The sequence below is a fragment of the Ahaetulla prasina genome, chromosome 4 (assembly GCF_028640845.1).
Source record: "Ahaetulla prasina isolate Xishuangbanna chromosome 4, ASM2864084v1, whole genome shotgun sequence".
Classification (NCBI taxonomy): domain Eukaryota; kingdom Metazoa; phylum Chordata; class Lepidosauria; order Squamata; family Colubridae; genus Ahaetulla; species Ahaetulla prasina.
Window position 1 is genome coordinate 147,546,468 of NC_080542.1, and position 24,401 is coordinate 147,570,868.

Consider the following 24,401-nt stretch of genomic DNA (forward strand, 5'->3'; position numbering starts at 1 on the left):
GACACCCAGCCAGCTTCCACGCCTAAAGTGGGACTAGAACTCACCGTCTCCTGGTGATTGGCCCAAAGTCAACCAGCTGGCCTTCATGCCTAAGGCGGGACTAAAACTCACCGTCTCCTGGTGATTGGCCCAAAGTCACCCAGCTGACATTCAAGCCTAAGGCAGGGCTAGAACTCACCGTCTCCTGGTGATTGGCCCAAAGTGACCCAGCTGGCTTTCATGCCTAAGGCAGGACTAGAACTCACCGTCTCCTGGTGATTGGCCCAAAGTCACGCAGCTGGCATTCAAACCTAAGGCGGGACTAAAACTCACCGTCTCCTGGTGATTGGCCCAAAGTCACCCAGCTGACATTCAAGCCTAAGGCAGGACTAGAACTCACCATCTCCTGGTGATTGGCCCAAAGTCAACCAACTGGCCTTCATGCCTAAGGCGGGACTAGAACTCACCGTCTCCTGGGGATTGGCCCAAAGTCAACCAGCTGACATTCAAGCCTAAGGCAAGACTAGAACTCACCGTCTCCTGGTGATTGGCCCAGTCACCCAGCTGGCCTTCATTCAATGCTGGCAGGGGAATTCTGGGAAGTGAAGTCCACCCATCTTAGATTGACCAACGCATCTCTGGATCCTTCTGTGTGTTGCAGGAAGTCTTTCATCGACTTTATCTGATTTATACCGTCGGTTATTCCATCTCGCTGGGATCGCTGACGATCGCGGTTATGATCTTAGCATATTTCCGGTAAGTTGATGCTATAGCTGATAGATCCCCTTTCAGATAAGGTCAAAAAAGTCAAAATGGCAGCTACGGCAATGCCAATCCGCAGCCTTTTTGTAGAGGTCCACCCCATCACATCTCCAAGCAAAGGGGTGGGGCTTCCGTTGCATTGTATTTTACAATCTTAGAATCCTAGAATCATAAAGACTGGAAGGAACCTTCGAGGTCATCTAGTCCAACCCCTTGCCCAAGACAAGGAAATTTTATACCATCCCAATCGAACGAATGTCCAATCTTTTCTTGAAAAGCTCTCTGCCATCTTGACTTATTTGACCCACCTACAGGCCAACATTGGCTTTTAAGCAGCTTTTTAGCCGCCTTAAATTGTTTTACATTGGTTTATGGGGCTCTTAAGCCATTATTTTGTATTTCGTGTAATGAAAGGGTAATTATAGCAAGAAAAGCATTAAAAATCCTTATTTATTTTTTTTGCTTGCTTTCTATCTATCCATGCACCATGTCCTTTATCTTATTTCTTTATGTGTCTAAATTTATATAAGCTGCCATCTCATAAAACAAGCGAATTTTGTCCTGTTTTGTTTGGTTTTTCTTTCCTTTCTTTTCTTTTCTTTTCTTTTCTTTTCCTTTCTTTTCCTTTCCTTTCCTTTCCTTTCTCCTCCCTCCCTTCTTTCTTCCTCCATCTTTTCTTATTCCCTCTCTCCTTCCTTCCTCCCTCCTCCCTCCTCTTTCTTTTCCTTCCCTTCCCTTCCCTTTCTTTTCCTTTTCTTTCTCCTCCCTCCCTCCCTTCTTTCTTCCTCCATCCTTTCTTCTTCCCTCTCTCCTTCCTTCCTCCCTCCTCCCTCCTCTTTCTTTTCCTTCCCTTCCCTTCCCTTTCTTTTCCTTTTCTTTCTCCTCCCTTCCTCCCTTCTTTCTTCCTCCATCTTTTCTTCTTCCCTCTCTCTTTCCTTCCTTCCTTCCTTTCTCCCTCCTTCCTCCCTTCTCTTTCCTTTCCTTTTCTTCTCCTCCTCCTTCTTTCTTCCTCCATCCTTTCTTCTTCCTCTCATTCCTTCCTCCTCCTCTTTCCTTTCCTCTCCTCTCCTCTTGTCATTTTTCTTTTATGTTTTGTTTTATTTTGTTATTTTTTCCATTCCACCCTATCCTATCCTATCTATCCTATCCTGTCCTATCCTATTGTTTCCTGTCCTGTCCTATTATTCCATTGTTATTATTTTATTTTATATATTTTATTTTATTTTTTCCACGGACTGATTCCTCCTCCTACCTCATAAAAGACTAACAATCACAATTGAGCCTAACATTTCCCTTGCTAAAAGAGACAGATATTAAGCGAGTTTTGCCACAGTTTTTTGCCACCGTTGTTAAGTGAATCCCTGCGGTTGCTAAAGCCAACCCCATGGCCGTTGAGTGTCTCTGCCAAGGACTTACCCACACTTAATTTTTAACGGCTTATTTATTCTTATACCATTTACTGATTAAATTCAGACGCCTCCCGTCTTACCATTAAGCAACTAGAGAGATTCTTGTTTGAGTCCTCCTCCTGCCCAATCTAAGTCACCGTTCGAGTCCCCGCTCCCGGGGTGGGGTGACTGTGGGTGTGTCAGTCTGCGAATGAATCCCTTGCAAAAGATTATCAAAGTCCTGAAATTTTGTATTCTTGTCTTGTTCCAGACGTCTGCATTGTACCCGTAACTATATCCACATGCATTTGTTCGTCTCCTTCATTCTTCGGGCAATCAGTATCTTTGTCAAGGATGCTGTTCTCTACTCCGGCTCTGCGCTGGAAGAGATGGAGTTAATTCCAGAAGACGAGTTCAAATCCATGACCGAAGCTACACCAATAGATAACTCAACCCTGGTTAGTATCTCCCACTTGCAAAAAAAAAAAAAATCCTTCATGTTCGAGTAAAGGAAGGGTCAAAGGCTTCCTTGATTTGATTTGATATTTTTATTCTGCTTTTATTATTTTATTATCAATAAGTCAGCGCACTTGCCTGATAGATCTTTCCTCCTCCCATTTTCCCCATAAAAATAACCCTGCAAGGTTGAGCAGAGAGAGAAGGACTGGCCAAAACTCACTCATCTGGCTTTCGTGCCCAAGGCGGGACCAGAACTCACCATCTCCTGGTGATTGGCCTACCCAACCAGCCTTTTTTGCCTAAAGTGGGACTAGAATTCACTGTCTCTTGGTGATTGGCCCAAAGTCACTCAGCCAGCTTTCAAGGCTAAGGCGGGACTAGAACTCATCATCTCCCAGTTTAAATAACCTGTCTAACGCCAAAGCTGGTCCATCCATGATGCCCACAGCAGAACTTATCAATATTGTCAATTAACTTCTCCCTTTCTCTCTCTCCTTCCCTCCCTCTCTCTCTCTCTTCCTCTCTCTATCTCCCCCTCCCTCCATCTCTCTCTCTCCTTCCTCTCCTCTCCTTCTTTTCTCTCCCTCCCTCTCTCTCCCTCTCTCTCCTCCTCTCTCTCTCTCCTCCTCCTCTCTCTCCTCTCCCTCCTCCTCCCTCTCCTCCTCCCTCCTCTCTCCTCTCCCTTTCTCTCTCTCCTCTCCTCCCTCTCCTCCTCTCTCCTCCTCCTCTCCCCTCCTCTCTCTCTCTCTCTTCCTCCTCTCTCTCTCTCCTCCCTCTCCTCTCTCTCCTCCTCTCTCCCTCTCTCTCTCCCTCCCCTCTTTCTCTCTCTCTCTCCTCCTCTCCTCTCTCTCCTCCTCCTCTCCCTCCTCTCTCTCCCCTCTTTCTCTTTCTCTCTCTCCTCTCCTCTCCTCCTCCTCTCTCTCTCTCTCCTCTCCTCTCCTCTTTCTCTCTCTCCCTTTCTTTTCCTTCCTTTCTCCCTCCTTCCTCCCTTCTCTTTCCTTTTCTTTCTCCTCCCTCCCTCCCTTCTTTCTTCCTCCATCCTTTCTTCTTCCCTCTCTCATTCCTTCCTCCCTCCTCTTTCCTCTCCTCTCCTCCTCTCTTGTCATTTTTCTTTTATGTTTTGTTTTATTTTGTTATTTTTTCCATTCCACCCTATCCTATCCTATCTATCCTATCCTGTCCTGTCCTATTGTTTCCTGTCCTGTCCTATTATTCCATTGTTATTATTTTATTATTTTATTTTATATATTTTATTTTATTTTTTCCACGGACTGATTCCTCCTCCTACCTCATAAAAGACTAACAATCACAATTGAGCCTAACATTTCCCTTGCTAAGTGAGACAGATATTAAGCGAGTTTTGCCACAGTTTCTTGCCACCGTTGTTAAGTGAATCCCCTGCGGTTGCTAAAGCTAACCCCATGGCCGTTGAGTGTCTCTGCCAAGGACTTACCCACACTTAATTTTTAACGGCTTATTTATTCTTATACCATTTACTGATTAAATTCAGACGCCTCCCGTCTTACCATTAAGCAACTAGAGAGATTCTTGTTTGAGTCCTCCTCCTGCCCAATCTAAGTCACCGTTCGAGCCCCCGCTCCCGGGGTGGGGTGACTGTGGGTGTGTCAGTCTGCGAATGAATCCCTTGCAAAAGATTATCAAAGTCCTGAAATTTTGTATTTTTGTCTTGTTCCAGACGTCTGCATTGTACCCGTAACTATATCCACATGCATTTGTTCGTCTCCTTCATTCTTCGGGCAATCAGTATCTTTGTCAAGGATGCTGTTCTCTATTCCGGCTCTGCGCTGGAAGAAATGGAGTTAATTCCAGAAGACGAGTTCAAATCCATGACCGAAGCTACACCAATAGATAACTCAACCCTGGTTAGTATCTCCCGCTTGCAAAAAAAAAAAAAAATCCTTCATGTTCGAGTAAAGGAAGGGTCAAAGGCTTCCTTGATTTGATTTGATATTTTTATTCTGCTTTTATTATTTTATTATCAATAAGTCAGCGCACTTGCCTGATAGATCTTTCCTCCTCCCATTTTCCCCATAAAAATAACCCTGCAAGGTTGAGCAGAGAGAGAAGGACTGGCCAAAACTCACTCATCTGGCTTTCGTGCCCAAGGCGGGACCAGAACTCACCATCTCCTGGTGATTGGCCTACCCAACCAGCCTTTTTTGCCTAAAGTGGGACTAGAATTCACTGTCTCTTGGTGATTGGCCCAAAGTCACTCGGCCAGCTTTCAAGGCTAAGGCGGGACTAGAACTCATCATCTCCCAGTTTAAATAACCTGTCTAACGCCAAAGCTGGTCCATCCATGATGCCCACAGCAGAACTTATCAATATTGTCAATTAACTTCTCCCTTTCTCTCTCTCCTTCCCTCCCTCTCTCTCTCTCTTCCTCTCTCTATCTCCCCCTCCCTCCATCTCTCTCTCTCCCTTCCTCTCCCTCTCCCTTTCTTTTTCTCTCCCTCTCCCCCACTCTCTCTCCCCCTCTCTCTCCCTCCCTCTCTCTCTCCTCCTCTCTCTCTCCTCTCCTCTCCTCCTCCCTCTCCCTCCTCCTCCTCTCTCCTCTCCCTTTCTCTCTCTCCCTCCCTCTCCCTCCTCTCTCCTCCTCTCTCCCCTCCTCTCTCTCTCTCTCTTCCTCCTCCTCTCTCTCTCCTCCTCTCTCTCTCTCCCTCCTCTCCCTCTCTCTCTCCCTCCTCCTCTCTTTCTCCTCCTCCTCCTCTCTCTCCCTCTCCCTCCCTCCTCTCTCTCCCTCCTCTCCTTCTCCTCTCTCTCTCTCTCCTTCCTCCTCTCTCTCTCCCTCTCCTCTCTCTTTCTCTCTCCCTCTCTCCCCTCTCTCTCTCCCTCCCTCTCTCTCTCTCTCTCTCTCTCCCTCTCCTCCTCCTCTCCCTCTCCTCTCCTTCTCCTCTCCTCTCTCTCCTCTCTCCCTCTCCTCCTCCTCTCTCTCTCTCCCTCCTCCTCTCTCCCTCTCTCTCCCTCCCTCCCTCTCTCTCCCTCTCCCTCTCCCTTTCTCTCCCTCTCCCCTTCTCCATCTCTCTCTCCCTCCTCTCTCCCTCTCTCTCCCTCCCTCTCCCTCTCTCCCTCTCCCCTCTCCCTCTCTTTCTCTCCTCTCTCCTCCTCTCCTCCTCCTCTCTCTCTCTCCCTCTCCCTCCCCTCTTTCTCTCTCTCTCCCTCTCCTCTCCTCTCTCTCTCTCCTTCTCTCCCTCTCTCTCTCTCTCTCTCCTCTCCTTTCTCTTTCTCTCCTCTCCCTCTCCTCCTCTTTCTCTCTCTCCCTCCCCTCTTTCTCTTTCTCTCCTCCTCCTCTCTCCCTCCTCTCTCCCTCCCCCCTCTCTCTCTCCCTCTGTCCCTCCCTCTCTTCCTCCCTTCCTCCCTCTCTCTCTCTCCCTCTCTCTCTCTCTTCCTCTCCGTCTCCCTGTCTCTTAGTACTTCTCTCAGTATTCTCCCCAGGTGGGCTGCAAGTTAGTGGTGACTCTCTTCCTCTACTTCCTGGCCACCAGTTACTACTGGATCTTGGTGGAAGGCCTCTACCTTCACAGTCTCATCTTCATGGCCTTCTTCTCAGAGAAGAAATACCTCTGTGGATTCACGTTGTTCGGTTGGGGTGAGTCGGTCTTTCTGCCGAGGCTTCCTCCAGAGGCTGGAGGATCTCAGGAGCTTCCAAAAGTTGGCCATGAGGGATCTACAAACACCTCTACTTCCTTGGTGGGTTTTTTTTCAAGAAGGAAAGATCAGGATGAGATACAAAGACGACCCCCCCAAAAAAACGGGACATCAGAACGTCCACTTGGAAGCCCCTATAGATATTGGTGGAAGGGTGGGATTTATGGAATTGGTGGTATAAATTAAATCATGATTTAAATAAGATCCTTCCTTCTGGAGAAGATCTACCTATGTGGTTGATAAGAGTCAACATTGACTAGATCAGGGGTCCCCAACCTTGGCAACTTTAAGCCTGGTGGACTTCAACTCCCAGAATTCCCCAGCCAGCTATGCTGGCTGGGGTATTCTGGGAGTTGAAGTCCTCCAGGCTTAAAGTTGCCAAGGTTGGAGACCCCTGGACTAGATGGACCTTCAATCAAACCATTGAAGACCTTTAGATGTTAATGCCAAATATTGACTTTGAAGTTAGTTCCTGAATTTCTCCTGAATGTTTTGTGGGGATTTATAGGGTGGAGAATGAGTGCCCAGTGACTTGAGCCATCTTCATGCCTTGATCTCTGAATTCCCAAAGGCGTTCAAAGCGATGCACTGGCGGAACAGCGGAAGGTCTCTTATTTCCTCAGCTTCTACATCTTTGGTCATAGATGATGGTGGAACCACGGGGGTCCCTTGAGACTCTCCGAGCTTGACTGTTTTCTTACAGACATTTCATGACCCAACTAGGTAATTCTATCAGTGCTAATGAATGGGGGGTTCTAGCTTGTAGCATTGATGATGTTACCTAGTTGGGTCATGAAATTTCTGCATGAAAACAACAAAGCTCAGAGAGCACCCAGGAACCCACAGTCCTCTTCCTCCTCCTCATCCCTTTTTTCTTCCTCCTCCTCTCTGTAAACCCCACTCATTTCCAGCAGGAATGAGGTTCCCTAGTTGGGCCATGAAACGTCTACCAGAAAACAACCAAGTTCAGAGAGCACTGCAGTCCTTCTCCCACCCCCTCTGCAAATCCTACTGAAAATGATACTTACATGAAACATCTGCAAGAAAACCAACAAACTCACAGAGCAGCAGGATGGCTAGTTAGATGTTTCTTCAACTGTTTTGAGGACTAGTGACAAGTAGACCCTCAGTTGTTGAGGTGGAAAGAATTGAACCATGCCTGCAAAGAAGTCAGATGTTGGATATAACGAAAGGAAACAATAGGACAGGAACGGTAGGCATGCTGGTGCTCTTATGCACGCCCCTTACAGACCTCTTAGGAATGGGGTGAGGTCAATAGTAGAAAGTTTTTGGTTGAAGCTTTGGGGATTTGGGGAAGAGACAACGGAGTCTGGTAGTGCATTCCAGGCATTAACAACTGTTACTGAAGTCATATTTTCTGCAATCAAGATTGGAGCGGTTAACATTAAGCTTAAATCTATTGTGTGCTCGTGTATAGTTGCGATTGAAGCTGAAGTAGTCTTCGACAGAAAGGACATTGTAATAGATGATTCTATGAGTTAAACTCAGGTCATGTTGAAGGTGGCGTAGTTCTACGTTTTCTAAACCCAGGATTTCAAGTCTGGTGGCATAAGGTATTTTGTTATATTCGGAGGAGCGGAGAACTCTCCTTGTAAAATATTTCTGGACACGTTCAGTTGTATTGATGTCAGCAGTGTGGTGTGGGTTCCAAACAGTCGAGCTGTATTCAAGAATTGGTCTAGCAAATGTTTTATATGCTCTGGTTAGTAGTGTAGAGTTTTTTGGAGAAAAAGCTACGCAAGATTAAGTTTACAGCTCTTAAAGCCTTTTTTGTGATGTAGTTGCAGTGGGCTTTGGCACTTAGATCATTGGATATGAAAATCCAAGGTCTTTAACAGTTTAACAGTTTAATGTTGGCTTCTTCCAGTGTTGAAATTCAAAAAATTTTACTACCGGTGCTGTGGGCGTGGCTTGGTGGGTGTGGTGTGACTGGGTGGACATGGCAGGGAAAGGACACTGCAAAATCCCCATTTCCTCCCCACTCCTGGGGGAAGGATATTGCAAAATCTCCATTCCCACCCCATTCTGGGGCCAGCCAGAGATGGTATTTGCCAGTTCTCTGAACTACTCAAAATTTCTGCTACTGGTTCTCCAGAACCTGTCAGGACTTGCTGGATTTCACTCCTGGCTTCTTCTCTTGAGGGCAAATTTCTGAGTTATCCTATTTCTTGGGGAACTATAGATGGCATCAAAAGCCAACTCCCTCTAAAGATCTACCTGCTCCTATACTTCTCCACTTTCTTAAAGAATATGGATCCAGAGAAATCAATCACCTATTTTTCTTAAGACATTTTTCCATCTCTGCTCTAGGGATAAATGGGTTCCTCTAGAGTTGTTCAGCTAGCATTGTCCCAAAACAACTTCAACGTCCCTCCAATGTGGCTTAGAAGACTCCAGAAGCCACTTGGGTAGAAATGATCTTAGTCTGTTTGACCTGGAAACATCTGGCTTCACATTTCACGTGGCTTTGGAGCGTTTGACCTTGAGTTCCTCCATCTTAAATCTTTCAACAAAATATTCTACAGGAGAAGGTCAGAAGGATGTTTTGAAGGCCCCCAAAGGTCTCTCAAGTCCTCCTGAACATGTCTGTGAGGTGGGACGGACCCTTTCAACCCGCTAGATGGGAGAAATGCCTCCATCAACTTCCCTTCTCTCTTCTTCTGCCCCAACTTCAAGGTTAGGTCTCTGAGTTTACCCTGAGCACATTTGTCTGGACACGAAGATGGAAAGCTGCAATTTTAGCTGAAAACAGGATGTGGGACGCAGTGGTGGGCAGATCATTAGCCAAGGTCTGTTTTTGCTTGCAGGCGTCAAGGAAAGAAACATTTAAGATCTCCAAAATAGCTTGGGCTGACCAAGAAGAAGGTGGACATTTTGTAGAAGCATAGATATGTGCGTGAGAGAGACATTTTAGCGCAGAGGTCTTCAAACTTGGCAGCTTTAAGACTTGTGGACTTCAACTGCCAGAATTCTAGGAGTTGGTCCACAAGTCTTAAAGTTTGAAGACCTCTGTTTTAAAGAGACCAGTTCATGTCACAGTCGCTCTCAAATCCATGAAAAGTTTTGGAAGAAAAGAACCACGGAGCCATCTAAGTTTAGGAGAGTCGGTCTCATTGGCTGAGCCTTGGGAATTAGGAGCTTTCTGAATGGGAAACCAGGTTGACCCCAGCTTGCTTCTAGGAGGCCAGAAGTTCTCATGAATTTTTGCTCCTAGATGTCTTCAGTTCAGGCTGATGATCCTCCACCATTCTCTTAGAAACCTCATAGTAGATAATACTATTAAGGTTGGTCGCAGGGCCAACCAGCTGTTGAGACTGGATTGGTCTTTAGGTGCACTCGAGTCCTTGTCAAGGACCTGGGATAGCCAGATATGGTTGTTTGATGGCGTTATAGGCCTCGCCACAGGATTTAAGCTCTTCCGAGTCAAGCTGCCTTTAGCAATTGACTGATGGGGAAATTGTCAATGCCAACGGTGCTCCATCCATCCAGATGTTATTAGGGTTGGTTGCACAGCCAGACAGATGTTTAGACTGGATTTGGCCTTTCGGTCAACCTCATGAGTCCTTTGCCAAGGACCTGAGATAGCTAGATGTGGTTGTTTTATGGGGTTAAAGGTCTCGCCCCAAGATTTAAGCTTTTCCGAGTCAAGCTGCCTTTCGCAATTGACTGATGGGGAAATTGTCAATGCCAACGATGCTCCATCCATCCAGATGTTATTATTGGGGCTGGTTGCACAACCAGACAGATGTTTAGACTAGATTTGGCCTTTGGGTCGACCTCTTGAGTCCTTGCCAAGGACCTGAGATAGCCAGATGTGGTTGTTTGATGGGTTAAAAATATTGGCATAGGGAGTCAGCTGTTCGAGTCAAGCTGCTTTTTGCAATTGACCGATGGGGAATTTGTCAATGCGGATAGTGTTCAAGGGATGCTCCAGATGTTTTCAGATGGCACCCAAGGCTCTATCACTAATTGTCCTACCCTTGATTCCTTTTGTCAAATTTATTCAACTTTTGTTTGCAAGTCTGCTTCGTGACCTTCTCCAGTTCTTTCTCTTCTCTTCTGCTGGTCTGTAGATACAGGTAGTCCTCGACTTATGATCACAACTGAGCCAAAAACCTCTGTTGTTAAGCGAGACCTGTTTGTTAAGTGAGTTTTCCCTCATTTTACGACCTTTCCTGCCACAATTGTCAAGTGAATCACTGCAGGTGTTAAATTAGTGACATGGTGGTTAAATGAATCTGGCTTCCCCCATTGGCTTCGCTTGTCAGACGGTCGCAAAAGGGGATCACATGACCCCGGGACACTGCGACCGTCGTAAATATGCGTCAGTTGCCGAGCGTCTGAATTTTGATCATGTGACCATGGGGATATTGCACCAGTTGTAAGTACAAGAAACAATTCAATTCACTTTTTTCAGTGCGGTTGTAACTTTTGAACGGCTACTAAATGGACTGTTGTAAGTCAAGGACTTACTGTCGTGTCCACCATCCAAACTTTTTTCGTCTCTCTTATCAACAATTGCCAAACTCTGAGGTGTTGCATGGCAAATGCTTGTCTAATTAGTATTAATTACACGTTAATATTAATTCATTGTCTCATTGCACAGTCATCCAGATGTTCAGACTGGAAATTGACAATTTTATCCAGCTGTTGATTCTTCCCCAAGACCCTGGGATAGGCAGATGTAGATATTTCGTGGTGTTAGAGATATCCGTCACAAAATATAATCACTGTTACAGGTAGTCTTCAACTTACGACCACAATTAAGCCCAAAATTTAAGTGCATTTCCCTCCCTCCAATTTACGACCTTTCTTGCCATCGTTTTTAAGTGAATCCCTGCAGTTGTTAAGCTAGGAACACGGTCGCTAAGCGAATCCGGCTTTCCCCTTGACTTTGCTGGTCAGAAGGTCGCAAAAGAGGATCACGTGTCACTGCGACCGTCATAAATATGAGTCAATTGCCAAGTGTCTGAATTTTGATCACATGACCATGGGAATGGTGGAACAGTCATTATGTGTGAACAGCAGTCCTGAGCTCATTTTCTTGGTGTGCCGTTGTAACTTTGGTCACTAAGTGAACCGCCGTAAGTCAAGGACTTCCTGTATTGTTACTGTCCCGAATGACTATCTCAGTCTTGATCAGCTGAGTATTGATACTTGTGATTCTGAGAACCAGGCCTGACTCAACCTAACACCCAAAACAATTTACAAAAGAAATTTCAATTCCTCTCGGTTGTGTTCGTCAGTCAAGGACCGCCTGTAAATCGAAGCTGCAGATTTCCTGGCAGTAATCCGAGGTTGTGTGTGGTGTTGCGGTTGTCGCTGGCTTTGCTGTGGCATTTTAGTTTCAGAGTCGCAGGGACGCTGTCGTTGCGATATGACACAGCGGGGATAAGAAACACCTGCGATTCCAGCGTCGAAGTTCAGAAATGCAGTGCAACAAGCCCACCCACAACACAGCGTGTTAGCGATCATCTTTCTATTATTTCCTTTGATTGGTGGCTTGTTTTTCCTGCAAAAATTGAAAGCCCTCGACACATCCGTCCCCCATCCTTCCCACAGGAGTCATAAAGCCAAAATTCATATGATGCCACACTGTGACAAAGGAGGTTTTATTAAAAATATATATATATATATATGCAGGGCCAAACGAAAAGAGAAACTTTTGCAAAGAAAAAAGCAGATTTGTTTTTCTTTTTTTAATCCCTCACATGCCAAAATCTACCTTGGAAGGGAAATATTCCTTGAAATATTGGCTCCAAACCCGGAACGGCTGATCTGCATTAACAGGCTCATCCACCATAAAGGGGGGGAAAAAAGAAAATAAAACAGAAAGAGACATTGTCTTTCTCAAAAATTAACCAATTTTCTTTTTATTATCTCATAAGCTGCTGCCTGTTACAGTCCAGCTTGCAACACGATTGTCCAAGTAGAAGCAGGCAGTAAATTACATTACTTTATGCAATAATAAAATATAACGAGGCTGTGGAGGTTTTTATTTTATTTATTTTTCTCTGCCAAAGGCTTGGGAAGTTGGCCTGCACGGACTGAAAAAAATCCCTCCGTTCATGCAGATAACGGTTTATCTCAGAGATGGGTACCATATTGTCTAGCTTCCACAGCCAAATCAGAAGGTAGAAATGCTGAAAAAAAATGTGAGAAAAAGAAGAATTGGCTTCTTAAACTGGATTAAATCCCAGCCAGCGAATACATTTGCAAATTAAATGTTTTACTATCTGGTCTTCCAAGAAAAATGTTTGGCTATATTGTCCCTATTCACCAAACGTTGATCAACTGGTAACCTACTTTCCATGTCTATTATTCTATCGTTAGGCACCTAAAAGGGTTAGACGGAAGACCACTTATTCTGCGATTATCTATTGCTAATAAATAATTTCCAAATGGTCTCTTTAAAATGCTGCCTTTTTCTTATAGTGCTGAAGATACTTAGAAAACAAATTTTAATAGCAAGCTTTCCGCTTTTTTTAATCTTTTGCCTCTGGTCCAAATCTCCCTGCTTTTAAAAAATCCATTTTGGCCAGTTACTGTTACAAGGTTTTGCCAATGGTTATTTATTAAACATAAGGCGGATGTGGTTGATCTGATCTGAATCGAGGGATTGACTGAGGCATGCTGGGGACAGCAGCCTAAACTGGAAATAACCCATGGGAATTTTCCAATGATAAAGGTGGGATAGAAAGAAAAAAAGGAAGGAAGGAAGGAAGGAAGGAAGGAAGGAAGGAAGGAAGGAAGAAAGAAAGAAAGAAAGAAAGAAAGAAAGAAAGAAAGAAAGAAAGAGGGAGGGAGGGAGGGTGGAAGGAAGGAGAGAAGGGGAAGGAAAGAAGGAAAAAGGAAGGAAGGAAGGAAGGAAGGAAAAGGAAGAAGGAAATAAAAAAGGAGAGAAGGCAGAGAAAAAGGGAAAGGAAAAGGGAAGGAAGAAAAGAAGGGAGGGAGGGAGGAAAGAAAAGGAGAGAAGGGCAGAAGAAAATGGGAAGGAAGGAACGAAACAGTTGGGGAGGGAAGGTAGGTAGGATGAGGAGAAGGAAGAAGGAAATAAAAGAGAAGACAGAGAAAAGGGGAAGGAAAAAGGGGAAGGAAGGAAGAAGGAGGAGGAGGAAGAAGGAAGAAGGAAGAAGGAAAAGGGGAAGAAAAGGAGGAAAAAGTGGAGGAGTGAAGGAAGATAGGAAGGGGAGGGAAGAAGGAAATAAAAAAGGAGAGAAGGGCAGAAGAAAAGGAGAAGGAAAGAAGGAAAGAAGGAAAAGGGGAAGGAAGGAAGGAAGGAAGGAAGGAAGGAAGGAAAGAAGGAAGGAAGAAGGAAGGAAGCTCTCCTTGCATTGCGGACATCTTCAAGGGAGCTAAGAGTTCACCTTGATTGACAGATGACATGGCAGGGTTGCCTCTGCCTCATCCTGGGTCCTTCAGCTCTTCTAAAGATTTTTTTTATTTTATTTTATTTTATTTGTCACAACATTATATACAAGCACATACATTGAAAGGAAACAATAGGACAGGAACGGTAGGCACGTTTGTGCGCTTATGCACGCCCCTTATGGTCCTCTTAGGAATGGGGTGAGGTCAATAGTAGAAAGTTTTTGGTTGAAGATTTGGGGACTTTGAGAAGAGACCACAGAGTCAGGTAATGTGTTCCAAGCATTAACTTAATTAATTAATTAATTAATTAATTAATTAATGCCTCCATCCCCCCCCTTCTGCCTTCTGCTGCTCCTCTTCTCCTCTTTCCTTCCACCGCTCTAGCATCACGGACCTCTCCAGAGAGCTGGGTCTTCACATCATGTGTCCGAAATAAGTCCTCGACTTACAACAGTTCACTTAGTGACCATTTTAAGTTACGACAGCACTGAACAAAATGAGTTATGACCATTTTTCACACTTACGTGATCAAAATTCAGACGCCTTGGCAACAGACTCGTATTTATGTCGGTTGCCGCATCCTGGGGTCACTTGAGCCCCTTTTGCGACCGACTGACAAGCAAAAACAATGGAGGAGTGAGATTCACTTAACAACCGTGTTACTGATTTAACAACTGTAGTTGTTAACAGCTTTGGCCGGAAAGATCATAAAATGAGACAAAACTCACTTAACAACTCTCACACTTAGCAATGGAAATTTTGGGATCAATTGTGGTCATAAGTCAAGGACTACCTGTAATTTGAACTCGTTCAATTGTACCGCAAATAAAGTGCTAACCAGAGAACAACACAACTCAGTTCACACACACATGGACACACACATACCAGGAAGGTTGCCGTAGACAAATATGAAATATTGATCCGATTCTGAGACTCATCCTTGCTTTCTATCTTTCAGGCCTTCCGGCTGTGTTTGTCACAATCTGGGCCACCCTTCGAGCGACGTTAGCAGACACCGAGTGAGTCCCAAGTTTGTTCCGTGTGAATTTCTTTCTTTTTTAAAAAAAAATGCTTTATCTGACTTTGAATCCTGTGGTAGAAGTTTTGTTTTTTATTTCTGCACGAAATCAGAAGTCACATGGAACAGAAATAATATGTCAAAGATTAGATAGATAGATAGATAGATAGATAGATAGATAGATAGATAGATAGACAGACAGACAGACAGACAGACAGACAGACAGACAGACAGACAGACAGATAGATAGATAGAATACAATAGAAAGAGATAGAAATGATAAGTGGTTGGATGGAAGAGTGGATGGATGGGTGGATGGATGGATAGACAGACAGACAGATAGATAGATGTGATAGAAAAAGATAGAAATGATAGATAGTTGGATGGATGGATGGATAGACAGACAGACAGACAGACAGACGGATGGATGACAGATAGTCAAGCTATAGATAGATACAATAAAGATAGCAGAAGAGATAAATACAGATGTTAGAGAGAAGGAGAGAGAGAGATAATAGAGGTAGACAGCCAGGTAATAGAGATGGATGGATGGATGGGTGGGTGGATGGGTGTGTGTGTGTGTGTGTGTGTGTGTGTGTGTGTGTGTGTGTGTGTGTATGTAGGTCTTTGGTTATTCGGGTTTTCTCCCGTGTAAAATTGGAAGTGTCTTGGCGACGTTTCGACGTTTCAACATTGCTCCTAGAAGCACGAAGCAGTAAACACCAGCCTGAAGATGACGAATGAGACTTCGTCAAAACGTCACCAAGACACTGCCAATTTTACACGGGAGAAAACCCAAACAACCAAAGACCTACATTCAAACACCCGTGAAAACCTCAGAATGAATGGATAGATAGATAGATAGATAGATAGATAGATAGATAGATGTAAGTCTTTGGTTATTCGGGTTTTCTCCCGCGTAAAGTTGGTAGTATCTTGGCGACCTTTCGACGAAGTCTCATTCATCATCTTCAGGCTTCAGCTTCGTGCTTCTGGGAACAAGCTGAAGCCTGAAGATGACAAATGTGACTTCGTCGAAATGTCGCCAAGATACTTCCAATTTTACGTGGGAGAAAACCCGAATAACCAAAGACCTACATACAAACACCCGCGAAAACCTCAGAAAACATATATATATAAATATATATATATATATATATATATATATATATATATATATATATATATATATATATATATATATATATATATATATATATAAATTTTCTTCAAAAACTTACAGACTTGCAGAGTGGTAAACTTGGTTTCTCTTTGACCTTATTTTAAATATTTTTCTCCTTTGCTGAAATAAGTGTGAGTGTGTGTAAGAGGCACACACTGCCTGTCTGATTGAAAAGAAAAAAAATTGGCGCTTGAGGATATTTTTAATCCCAGAGTGCCATATGATTTGTTTTGCTAATAGCCATAATTTTTTATAACCATGACATTTTTATTCCTCAAGAAGTCAGCTGGGCCATTTATTACCTCAACATTCCTTCTATATTTTTTTAAAGTTACATACGTATATATATTGAAATATTCACTCAAACCCAATGACTGGGTTATTATTAAAAACAGCTAAGAGAATGTTTTAAAACTAGTGGAATGAACCAAAACTGTTGTTTTTTTCAAACCTGGCAACTTTAAGATGTGTGGACTTCAACTCCCAGAATTCCCCAGCTAGCTGGCTGGGGAATTCTGGGAGTTGAAATCCACACATCTTAAAGTTGCCAAATTTGTAAAACATTTGTAAAAGTCAACCTGTTTAGATCTGTAGTTCCTGAAATAGACAACCTTACTTTTATTTATCCCCACTCTCTGGTTGTTTTTAAGGGTAGACTACTCCTTTACCTGGAGGCTCAACCTCTCAAAAATTTGCTTTCCCCGCCCAACAAGTCTTTTGATAAATGAAGATTATAAACGTTCCTGAAAACAATTTCCTAGAGCCGAAAGCTACTTTACAACAAAACCAGATGTATGAAGCAGTTTTTTGTTAAGGATGTCCAATTTTATTGGCAGATGCTGGGATTTAAGTGCCGGGTATTTCAAGTGGTTTATCCAGGTGCCCATCCTGACGGCTGTGTTGGTGAGTTGGAGCCAAGGAGGGAAAAGAGGAGAAATCAACAGGAAGAGGTCAAAAAAGTCAAGATGGCGGGTGGAGTTGACTAGGGACAGCTGTGCCTATTTTTACAGGCCTTGCCTGTCATTTAAATCAGGGTTTCTCAACCTCAGCAAACTTTAAGAGGGGTGGACTTCAACTACCAAAATCCCCCAGGCAGCATGCTTTAAGAGGGGAGGACTTCCACTCCCAGAATCCCTCAGCCGGCTCTGCTTTAAGAGGGGAGGACTTCCACTCCCAGAATCCCTCAGCCGGCTCTGCTTTAAGAGGGGAGGACTTCCACTCCCAGAATCCCCCAGTCGGCTCTGCTTTAAGAGGGGAGGACTTCCACTCCCAGAATCCCTCAGCCGGCTCTGCTTTAAGAGGGGAGGACTTCCACTCCCAGAATCCCCCAGCCGGCTCTGCTTTAAGAGGGGAGGACTTCCTCCCAGAATCCCCAGCCGGCTCTGCTTTAAGAGGAGGACTTCCTCCAGTATCCCCAGCCGGCTCTGCTTTAAGAGGAGGACTTCACCCCAGAATCCCTCAGTCGGCTCTGCTTTAAGAGGAAGGACTTCCACTCCCAGAATTCCCCAGCCGGCTCTGCTTTAAGAGGGGAGGACTTCCGCTCCCAGAATCCCCCAGCCGGCTCTGCTTTAAGAGGGGAGGACTTCCACTCCCAGAATCCCCCAGCCGGCTCTGCTTTAAGAGGGGAGGACTTCCACTCCCAGAATCCCTCAGTCGGCTCTGCTTTAAGAGGGGAGGACTTCCACTCCCAGAATCCCCCAGCCGGCTCTGCTTTAAGAGGGGAGGACTTCCACTCCCAGAATCCCCCAGCCGGCTCTGCTTTAAGAGGGGAGGACTTCCACTCCCAGAATCCCCCAGCCGGCTCTGCTTTAAGAGGGGAGGACTTCCACTCCCAGAATCCCTCAGTCGGCTCTGCTTTAAGAGGGGAGGACTTCCACTCCCAGAATCCCCCAGCTGGCTCTGCTTTAAGGGGGAAGGACTTCCACTCCCAGAATCCCCCAGCCGGCTATCCTTTAAGAGGGGAGGACTTCCACTCCCAGAATCCCTCAGTCGGCTCTGCTTTAAGAGGGGAGGACTTCCACTCCCAGAATCCCCCAGCCGGCTCTGCTTTAAGAGGGGAGGACTTCCACTCCCAGAATCCCCCAGCCGACATGCTTTAAGACGGGTGGGCTTCCACTCCCAGAATTCCTCAGGCAGAACGTAAAGATCTATGGCTGGGAGGAACCTGAGAGGTCATCTAGTCAACCTCAAGGCAGGAGACTTTATAGGTAGTCCTCAACTCGTATCCACGTTTCTGTGGCTAAGCCAGTTGCTTTCCACAGTGTGTTAAAGGAATCACTGCTGGTTATTAAGTGAGTAGCATGGTTGTTAAATGAATCCTGCCTCCCCGTCGACGTTGAAAAAGCCCAGGATGGTCTGCAACCGTCGTAAATATGAGTCAATTGCCAAGTGTCTGAATTTTGATCACGTGACCCTGGGGATACTGCAGCGGCCATAAGTGTGAAAAACGATCGCTTCAGTCACTAAACAAATGGCTATATGTTGAGGACTCCCTATATAGCAGGGGTCTCCAACCTTGGCAAGTTTAAGACTTGTGGACTTCAATTCCCAGAGTCCCTCAGCCAGCAAAGCTCTCTGGGAGTTGAAGTCCACAAGTCTTAAAGTTGCCAAGGTTGGAGACCCCTGCTATATACCATCCTGGTCAAATAAAATTATCCACTTCATTTTGGAAACTTCCAGCAAAATTCGTACAACGGGTGAGAATCACAATCTCTTCCCAGACTGCAAGGCACAATTAAATACACACACACGCAGACACACAACCCCGTGACGTGAAAGAAGCCACTCCAATCCCTTGGGGGTCTGCAGACCTCAAATCGAAGCCATCTCAGCTTCCTTCGGATGTAGGGAAGGCAACATTTGCAGGAAAACTGATCAGAGCTTCCCAGCCTGAGAATTTTTTCAGCAAAACAAACCAACGTCCATCTATCTTGGGCAAACCATTGTTTTGTGGTCAATGGACCGTAAATGGAAAGATTTTTTTCTCCGGCCAGCTTCCTACATTCTCATCCCTCCAAAATGTCTGGGTGGTCCAATAAAGGAGGGGGGGTTGGAGGGTGGGGTGGGGGGGATAGGATAACTGGAATAGCCTGCGGTTAGACCTCAAACCAGGTTAGGAAGCGAGCGATGTCCCTGGTTTTTTGCGACACATTTTTTTGTCTTGGTCCTGAAGCTTTTGTGAGCCTCCCCCCTCCTCAAATAACCCTCTAGGTGGGTTTGATTCAATTGCAATTTGTATTTTTTTTTTCTAGCTGCAATAGGAGGGTGGAATGGGAAGGAAGTAGGTGTGTAATTTTAAATATATATATTTTAAAATGTGGTATAGGTTTTGGAGATGCTAATTGACCAAAGGGGAAACTTTTATTGGTATTAAATTATCTCTCCTTCCTTCCTCCCTTTCCCTCTCTCTCCTCCTTCTTTTTTCTTATTTACTCCCTTTTCCTCCTTTTTCTTTTTCTCCTTTTTGTCTTCTCCTTCTCCTCCCTTTCTTCTGCTCCTCCTTGTCTTTCTTGTCCTTCTTCTGCTTCTCTTTCTCCTTCTCCATTCTTCTTCTCTCCTCCTTCACCCTTCCTTTTCTTCTTTCCTACATTTTTCCTCTTCTCCTTCCTTCCTTCCTTCCTTCTTTCTTTCCCCCTTCCCTTTCCCCTTCCTCCCTTCCTTCCTTTTGTTTTTCAGGCAAACTTTATCCTGTTTATTAAAATTATCAGAGTTCTTGCAACCAAACTCCGAGAAACTAACGCCGGGAGATGTGATACTAGACAACAGTATCGGTAAGCGGACGGTTCTCCCCATCTCTACGAGGGATTTCTCTCGGCCAGAATGGAGGGACAAAACAGAGAGAAAAGAGAAGAGAATTCAGTTTCAGGAAGAGCCCATAGAAAACTGAGGGCCCCATTATCCAATGCCAGGGAAAGGAAAAGGGAAGGGAAGGGAAGGGAAGGGAAGAGAAGAGAAGAGAAGAGAAAGGAAAAGAAAGGAAAGGAAAGGAAAGGAAAGGAGAGGAGAGGAGAGGAGAGGAGAGGAAAGGAAAGGAAAGGAAAGGAAAGGAGGGAGGAGGAGAGGAAAAGAAAGGAAAGGAGAGGAAAGGAAAGGGAAGGAAAGATGGGAGAGGGGGAGGAAAGAAGGATAAGGGGAACAGGAAGAGAAAGAAGAGAGGGAGGGAAGGAGGAAAGGAGGAAAGAAGGAAAAAAGGAAGGGGAAAGGAATGGGAATAGGAGCGAGGAATACGATAGGGGTGAAGGGGAAGGCAAAGGAAAATGGAAATAGAGGAAAGGAAGGGAGGGAGGGAGAATGGGAAGAGGGAATATAAAAAAGAGAGGAGGAGAAGAAAGGAATGTGCAGAAAGAAAGAAAGTGAAGAGGAAGAGAAGGAAAAAGGGAGGAAGAGGAAAAGGAAGAGGAAGAGGAAGAAAAGGGAAACAGAGAGGAGGGAGGAAAGAAGGGGAAGGAAAAGGCGCCCATGCCACAGCTGTCAATCAGCCCCATGCTGACCCCAAAGAAGTGAAATCCTGCATGCAGACAACCACATCTGTCCCCCTTTGCCAGCTGTGCCCCAGAGGGAGCCTCCTCTGGCGGCAAACGAGGCCGACACGGAGGCGGAAGAGGCAAATTCGGCCAAGTCTCGCAGAATCTGGAGGCAATTAGCGAAGGGGGCACCAAGGCCTTTGGGGGGGGGCTCCCCTCCTCTGGCATCGACTGTCGTGGTGTCCCGGCTGGAAAAACACCCTCCAACCTCCCAGCTGCCTCCAAACCGACATTCGTAGCAACCCTCCAAGATCGTGAAATAAATCTCAAAGGAAATGATAGGCTGAGAACGAAACTTTGAGGTTTTGCAAAGCCAGGCCGTGCATCCCCGCTGGTCTCGCCTGCTTTAAATTAAAATACTTGCTTTCCAAATTCACATTTTTCCCCCCTTTCTTCTCCCCACCCTGAACTTCGAAGCAAACCTTGCCAGTTTGAAAAACTCAGCTTTTTTTTACACACACACCCCGCTGCCAGCGTCACCCCAGCGGCCCCCCCCCCAGCGTGGCCGATGTGCCACGTCCTGCACCGTTTGGGGTCTCAAGGTGTCTTCTAGCAGAGGAGGACGAGCGAAGAAAAGACTGACGAGCAGTCCTTGACTTATGACCGCAACTGGGGCTGGAATTTGGGAGATAGGGTGGTATATAAATATGATTAAATAAATAAATAAAATAAATAAATTTCCCTTTTTAAAGCAGCTGTGTCTGATTTTACACCTGCGAAATGCCTGAATTGCTGAAGTCATTAAGTGAAACGTGTTGTTGTTAAGGAAATCTGGAAATTGTTAAGGAAATTGTTGCCCATTGACTTTGCTTGCCAGAACCTGTCTGAGAAGGTTGCTCCGTCCTCCCTCTCTCCCTCTTCCTCCTTCCTTCCTTCCTTCCTTCCTTCCTTCCTTCCTTCCGTCTCTCCCTCCTTCCCTTCCCTTTTCCTTCCTTCCTTTCTTCCTTCCTTCCTTCCTTTCCTCCCTCCTTCCTTCCCTCTCTCCCTCCTTCCCTCCATTCCCTTCCTTCCCTCCTTCCCTTTTCCTTCCTTCCTTCCTCCTTCCCTCCCTCCTTCCTGCCTTCCTTCCCCAAGGACATCTCAGTTCTCCTCCTCCTCCTCCTCCTCCTCCTCCTCCTCCTCCTCCTCCTCCTCCTCCTCCTCCTCCTCCTCCTCCATACAAACCTAACTCCCTTCTAGAATTGATGATGTTACCTAGTTGGGTCATGAAACATCTGCAAGAAAACAACCAAGCTCAGAGGGCACCCAAGGATCACACAGTCCTCCTTCTCTTCCTCCACTTCTTTTTCATCTCCTCCTCCTCCGCCCTTCAAATCCCCCTCTCTTCTAACACTGATAAAGTCATCTAGTTGGGTCATGAAACATCTTGCAAGAAACCCACCCAGCTCAGAGAGCACCAAGGACCCCACAGTCCGTCCTTCCTCCTCCTCCTTCTCCTCCTCCTCCTTCTCCTTGCAAACCCCACTCCCTTTTAGCACTGATGATGTTTCCTAGTTGGGCCATGAAATGTCTCCAAGAAAGCCCCCCAGCTCAGAGAGCACCGAAAACCCCTCAGTCCTCCTCCTCCTCCTCCTCCTCCTCCCCCCACTTCCACAAAGCCCCCCCTCCCTTCTAGCACTGATGATGTTCCCTAGTTGGGTCATGAAACGTCTGCAAGGAAACCATCCAGCTCAGAGGGTACCAAGGACTCCATAGTTCATCCCTGAGCTACAAAACATTTGCATAATAAATAATAATAAAAGAGCATACAAAACATTTGCCAGACCTATTCTTGAATACAGCTCATCCGTCTGGAACCCATACCATATCTCTGACATAAATACAATAGAAAGAGTCCAGAAATATTTCACTAGAAGAGTTCTTCACTCCTCCAAAAACAACAAAATACCTTATGCCAACAGACTTGAAATCCTGGGATTAGAAAACTTACAATTCCGTCGACTCCGACATGACCTGTGTTTAACACACAAAATCATCTATTGCAATATCCTTCCTATAAAAGACTACTACAGCTTCAATCGCAATATTACATGAGCAAAAAATAGATTCAAGCTAAATGTCAACCGCTTCAAACTTGATTGCAGAAAATATGACTTCTGTAACAGAGTTGTTAATGCTTGGAACTCATTACCTGACTCCATAGTCTCTACTCAAAATCCCAAAATCTTCAACCAAAAACTGTCTACTATTGACCTCACCCCATTCCTAAGAGGACTATAAGGGGCGTGCATAAGAGCACAAAAGTGCCTACTGTTCCTGTCCTATTGTTCCCTTCTTCATATCAAATTGATATAGTTGATGCATATATTTTTTTACATATATGTATATATTTTCTTCAAAATATGTTGTTTTATCTATGACAATTGTTTGTGTATACTGTTGTGACAAAAAGAAATAAATTAAAAAAAGAAAGATTCTGCACCATCTATTATTATTTATCATCTTTTTTTTTCTTTCTCTCTTTCCCTGCAGGAAACTGTTGAAATCCACCCTGGTCCTCATGCCATTATTCGGAGTCCATTATATCGTTTTTATGGCCATGCCATACACAGATGTTTCCGGAATCCTCTGGCAAATTCAGATGCACTATGAGATGCTGTTTAACTCCTTCCAGGTTCGTCCAACCTCTGACCCTTCTTCAGAATACGCCAGTTTAGGATTTAGGAAGGGGGGGTGGGGGACTTCAACTCCCATTATCCCCACCCAGCTCAAAGGCTTCCAGTCTGACCCTTGTGAGTTCAAGCTTGCAAGCTAGAATAGACTCTTATGGAGAATTCGTTAAAAATTAAAACCTAATCGTTATCTCTTTTATTAAATTTAATATTAAATTAATTGTTAAACTTTAATGTACATTATTATTATCCCTGTCTGAAGCCAATTCAGATTTTATGGGACCCTGTTGAAATTTTATTGCTGTGGACTATCTGCTCAATCTCAGCAGCATCCCATAATTCCCCCGGAAAAGGTTTTGCCCCATTTTATGACCTTTCTTGCCACAGTTGCTAAGTGAATCACTGCAGTCGTTAGGTCAGTTGCACGGTTGTTAAATGAATCCGGCTTCCCCACTGATTAGGTCAAACCGTACGAGGCCTCCAAACTGTAGTCTAAAAGCTATTCATGAAATCAATCGAAGAAACCAATTTTATTCCTTATTTTCTTCCTAGGGATTTTTTGTTGCAATTATCTACTGCTTTTGTAATGGGGAGGTGAGTATCCCAGTCTCCAGAATCTCTTGGTTCAGAGGTGGGGAAGGAGGAGAAGGGAAGGGAGGGAAGGGAAGGGAAGGGAAGGAACGAGGGAGGGAGGGAGGAAGGAAGGAAGGAGGAAGGGAAACCCGAAGTGGGAGGGGGAGTTTGAAAGGAAAGGAAAGGAAAAAAAAGGAAAGGAAAGGAAAGGAAAGAAAAATGGAAAAAGAGGGAGAAAGGGAGGGAGGGAGGGAGGGAGAGGGAGGAAGGAAATGAGGGAGGGAGGGAAGAAAGGAAGGAAGGAAGGAAGGAAAGAAGGAAGGAACGAAGGAATAAGGGAAACCAGAAAGGGGGAGAAAGTTTGGAAGGAAAGAGAGGAAAGGAAGGGAGAGAGGGAAGGGAGAAAGGGAGGGAGGGAGGGAGAGGGAGGAAGGAAATGAGGGAGGGGAGAAGGGAGGGGTAAAGAAATGAGGGAGACGAAGGAAATGAGGGAGACGAGGAGGGAGGGAGGGAGGGAGGGAGGGAAGGAAGGAAGGAAGGAAGGAAGGAAGGAAGGAAGGAAGGAAGGAAGGAATAAGGAAACCAGAAAGGGGAGAAAGTTTGGAAGGAAAGAAGGAAGGAGGAGGGAGGAAGGAGGAGAGGAGGAAGGAGAAGGAGGGAGGAAGGAGGAAGGAAGGAAGGAAGGAAGGAAGGAAGGAAGGAAGGAAGGAAGGAAGGAGGAAGGGAAACCTGAAGTGGGAGGGGGAGTTTGAAAGGAAAGGAAAGGAAAAAAAAGGAAAGGAAAGGAAAGGAAAGGAAAATGGAAAAAGAGGGAGAAAGGGAGGGAGGGAGGAGGAGAGGGAG

At 45.2% G+C, this 24,401-nt stretch overlaps 1 protein-coding gene across 2 annotated transcripts in view; it reads left to right on the forward strand.

Moving 5' to 3' along the window:
• PTH1R (parathyroid hormone 1 receptor) overlaps positions 1-24,401 on the forward strand; it is a 102,298-nt gene that overhangs the window by 73,377 nt on the left and 4,520 nt on the right. For both annotated transcript variants that reach the window (XM_058179950.1, XM_058179951.1), the window contains exons 6-13: positions 641-735; positions 2,401-2,587; positions 6,033-6,198; positions 14,608-14,668; positions 16,687-16,753; positions 19,526-19,620; positions 22,846-22,987; positions 23,538-23,579. In XM_058179950.1, the coding sequence (XP_058035933.1) occupies positions 641-735; positions 2,401-2,587; positions 6,033-6,198; positions 14,608-14,668; positions 16,687-16,753; positions 19,526-19,620; positions 22,846-22,987; positions 23,538-23,579 (855 nt within the window). The remainder of the gene's footprint in view (positions 1-640; positions 736-2,400; positions 2,588-6,032; positions 6,199-14,607; positions 14,669-16,686; positions 16,754-19,525; positions 19,621-22,845; positions 22,988-23,537; positions 23,580-24,401) is intronic.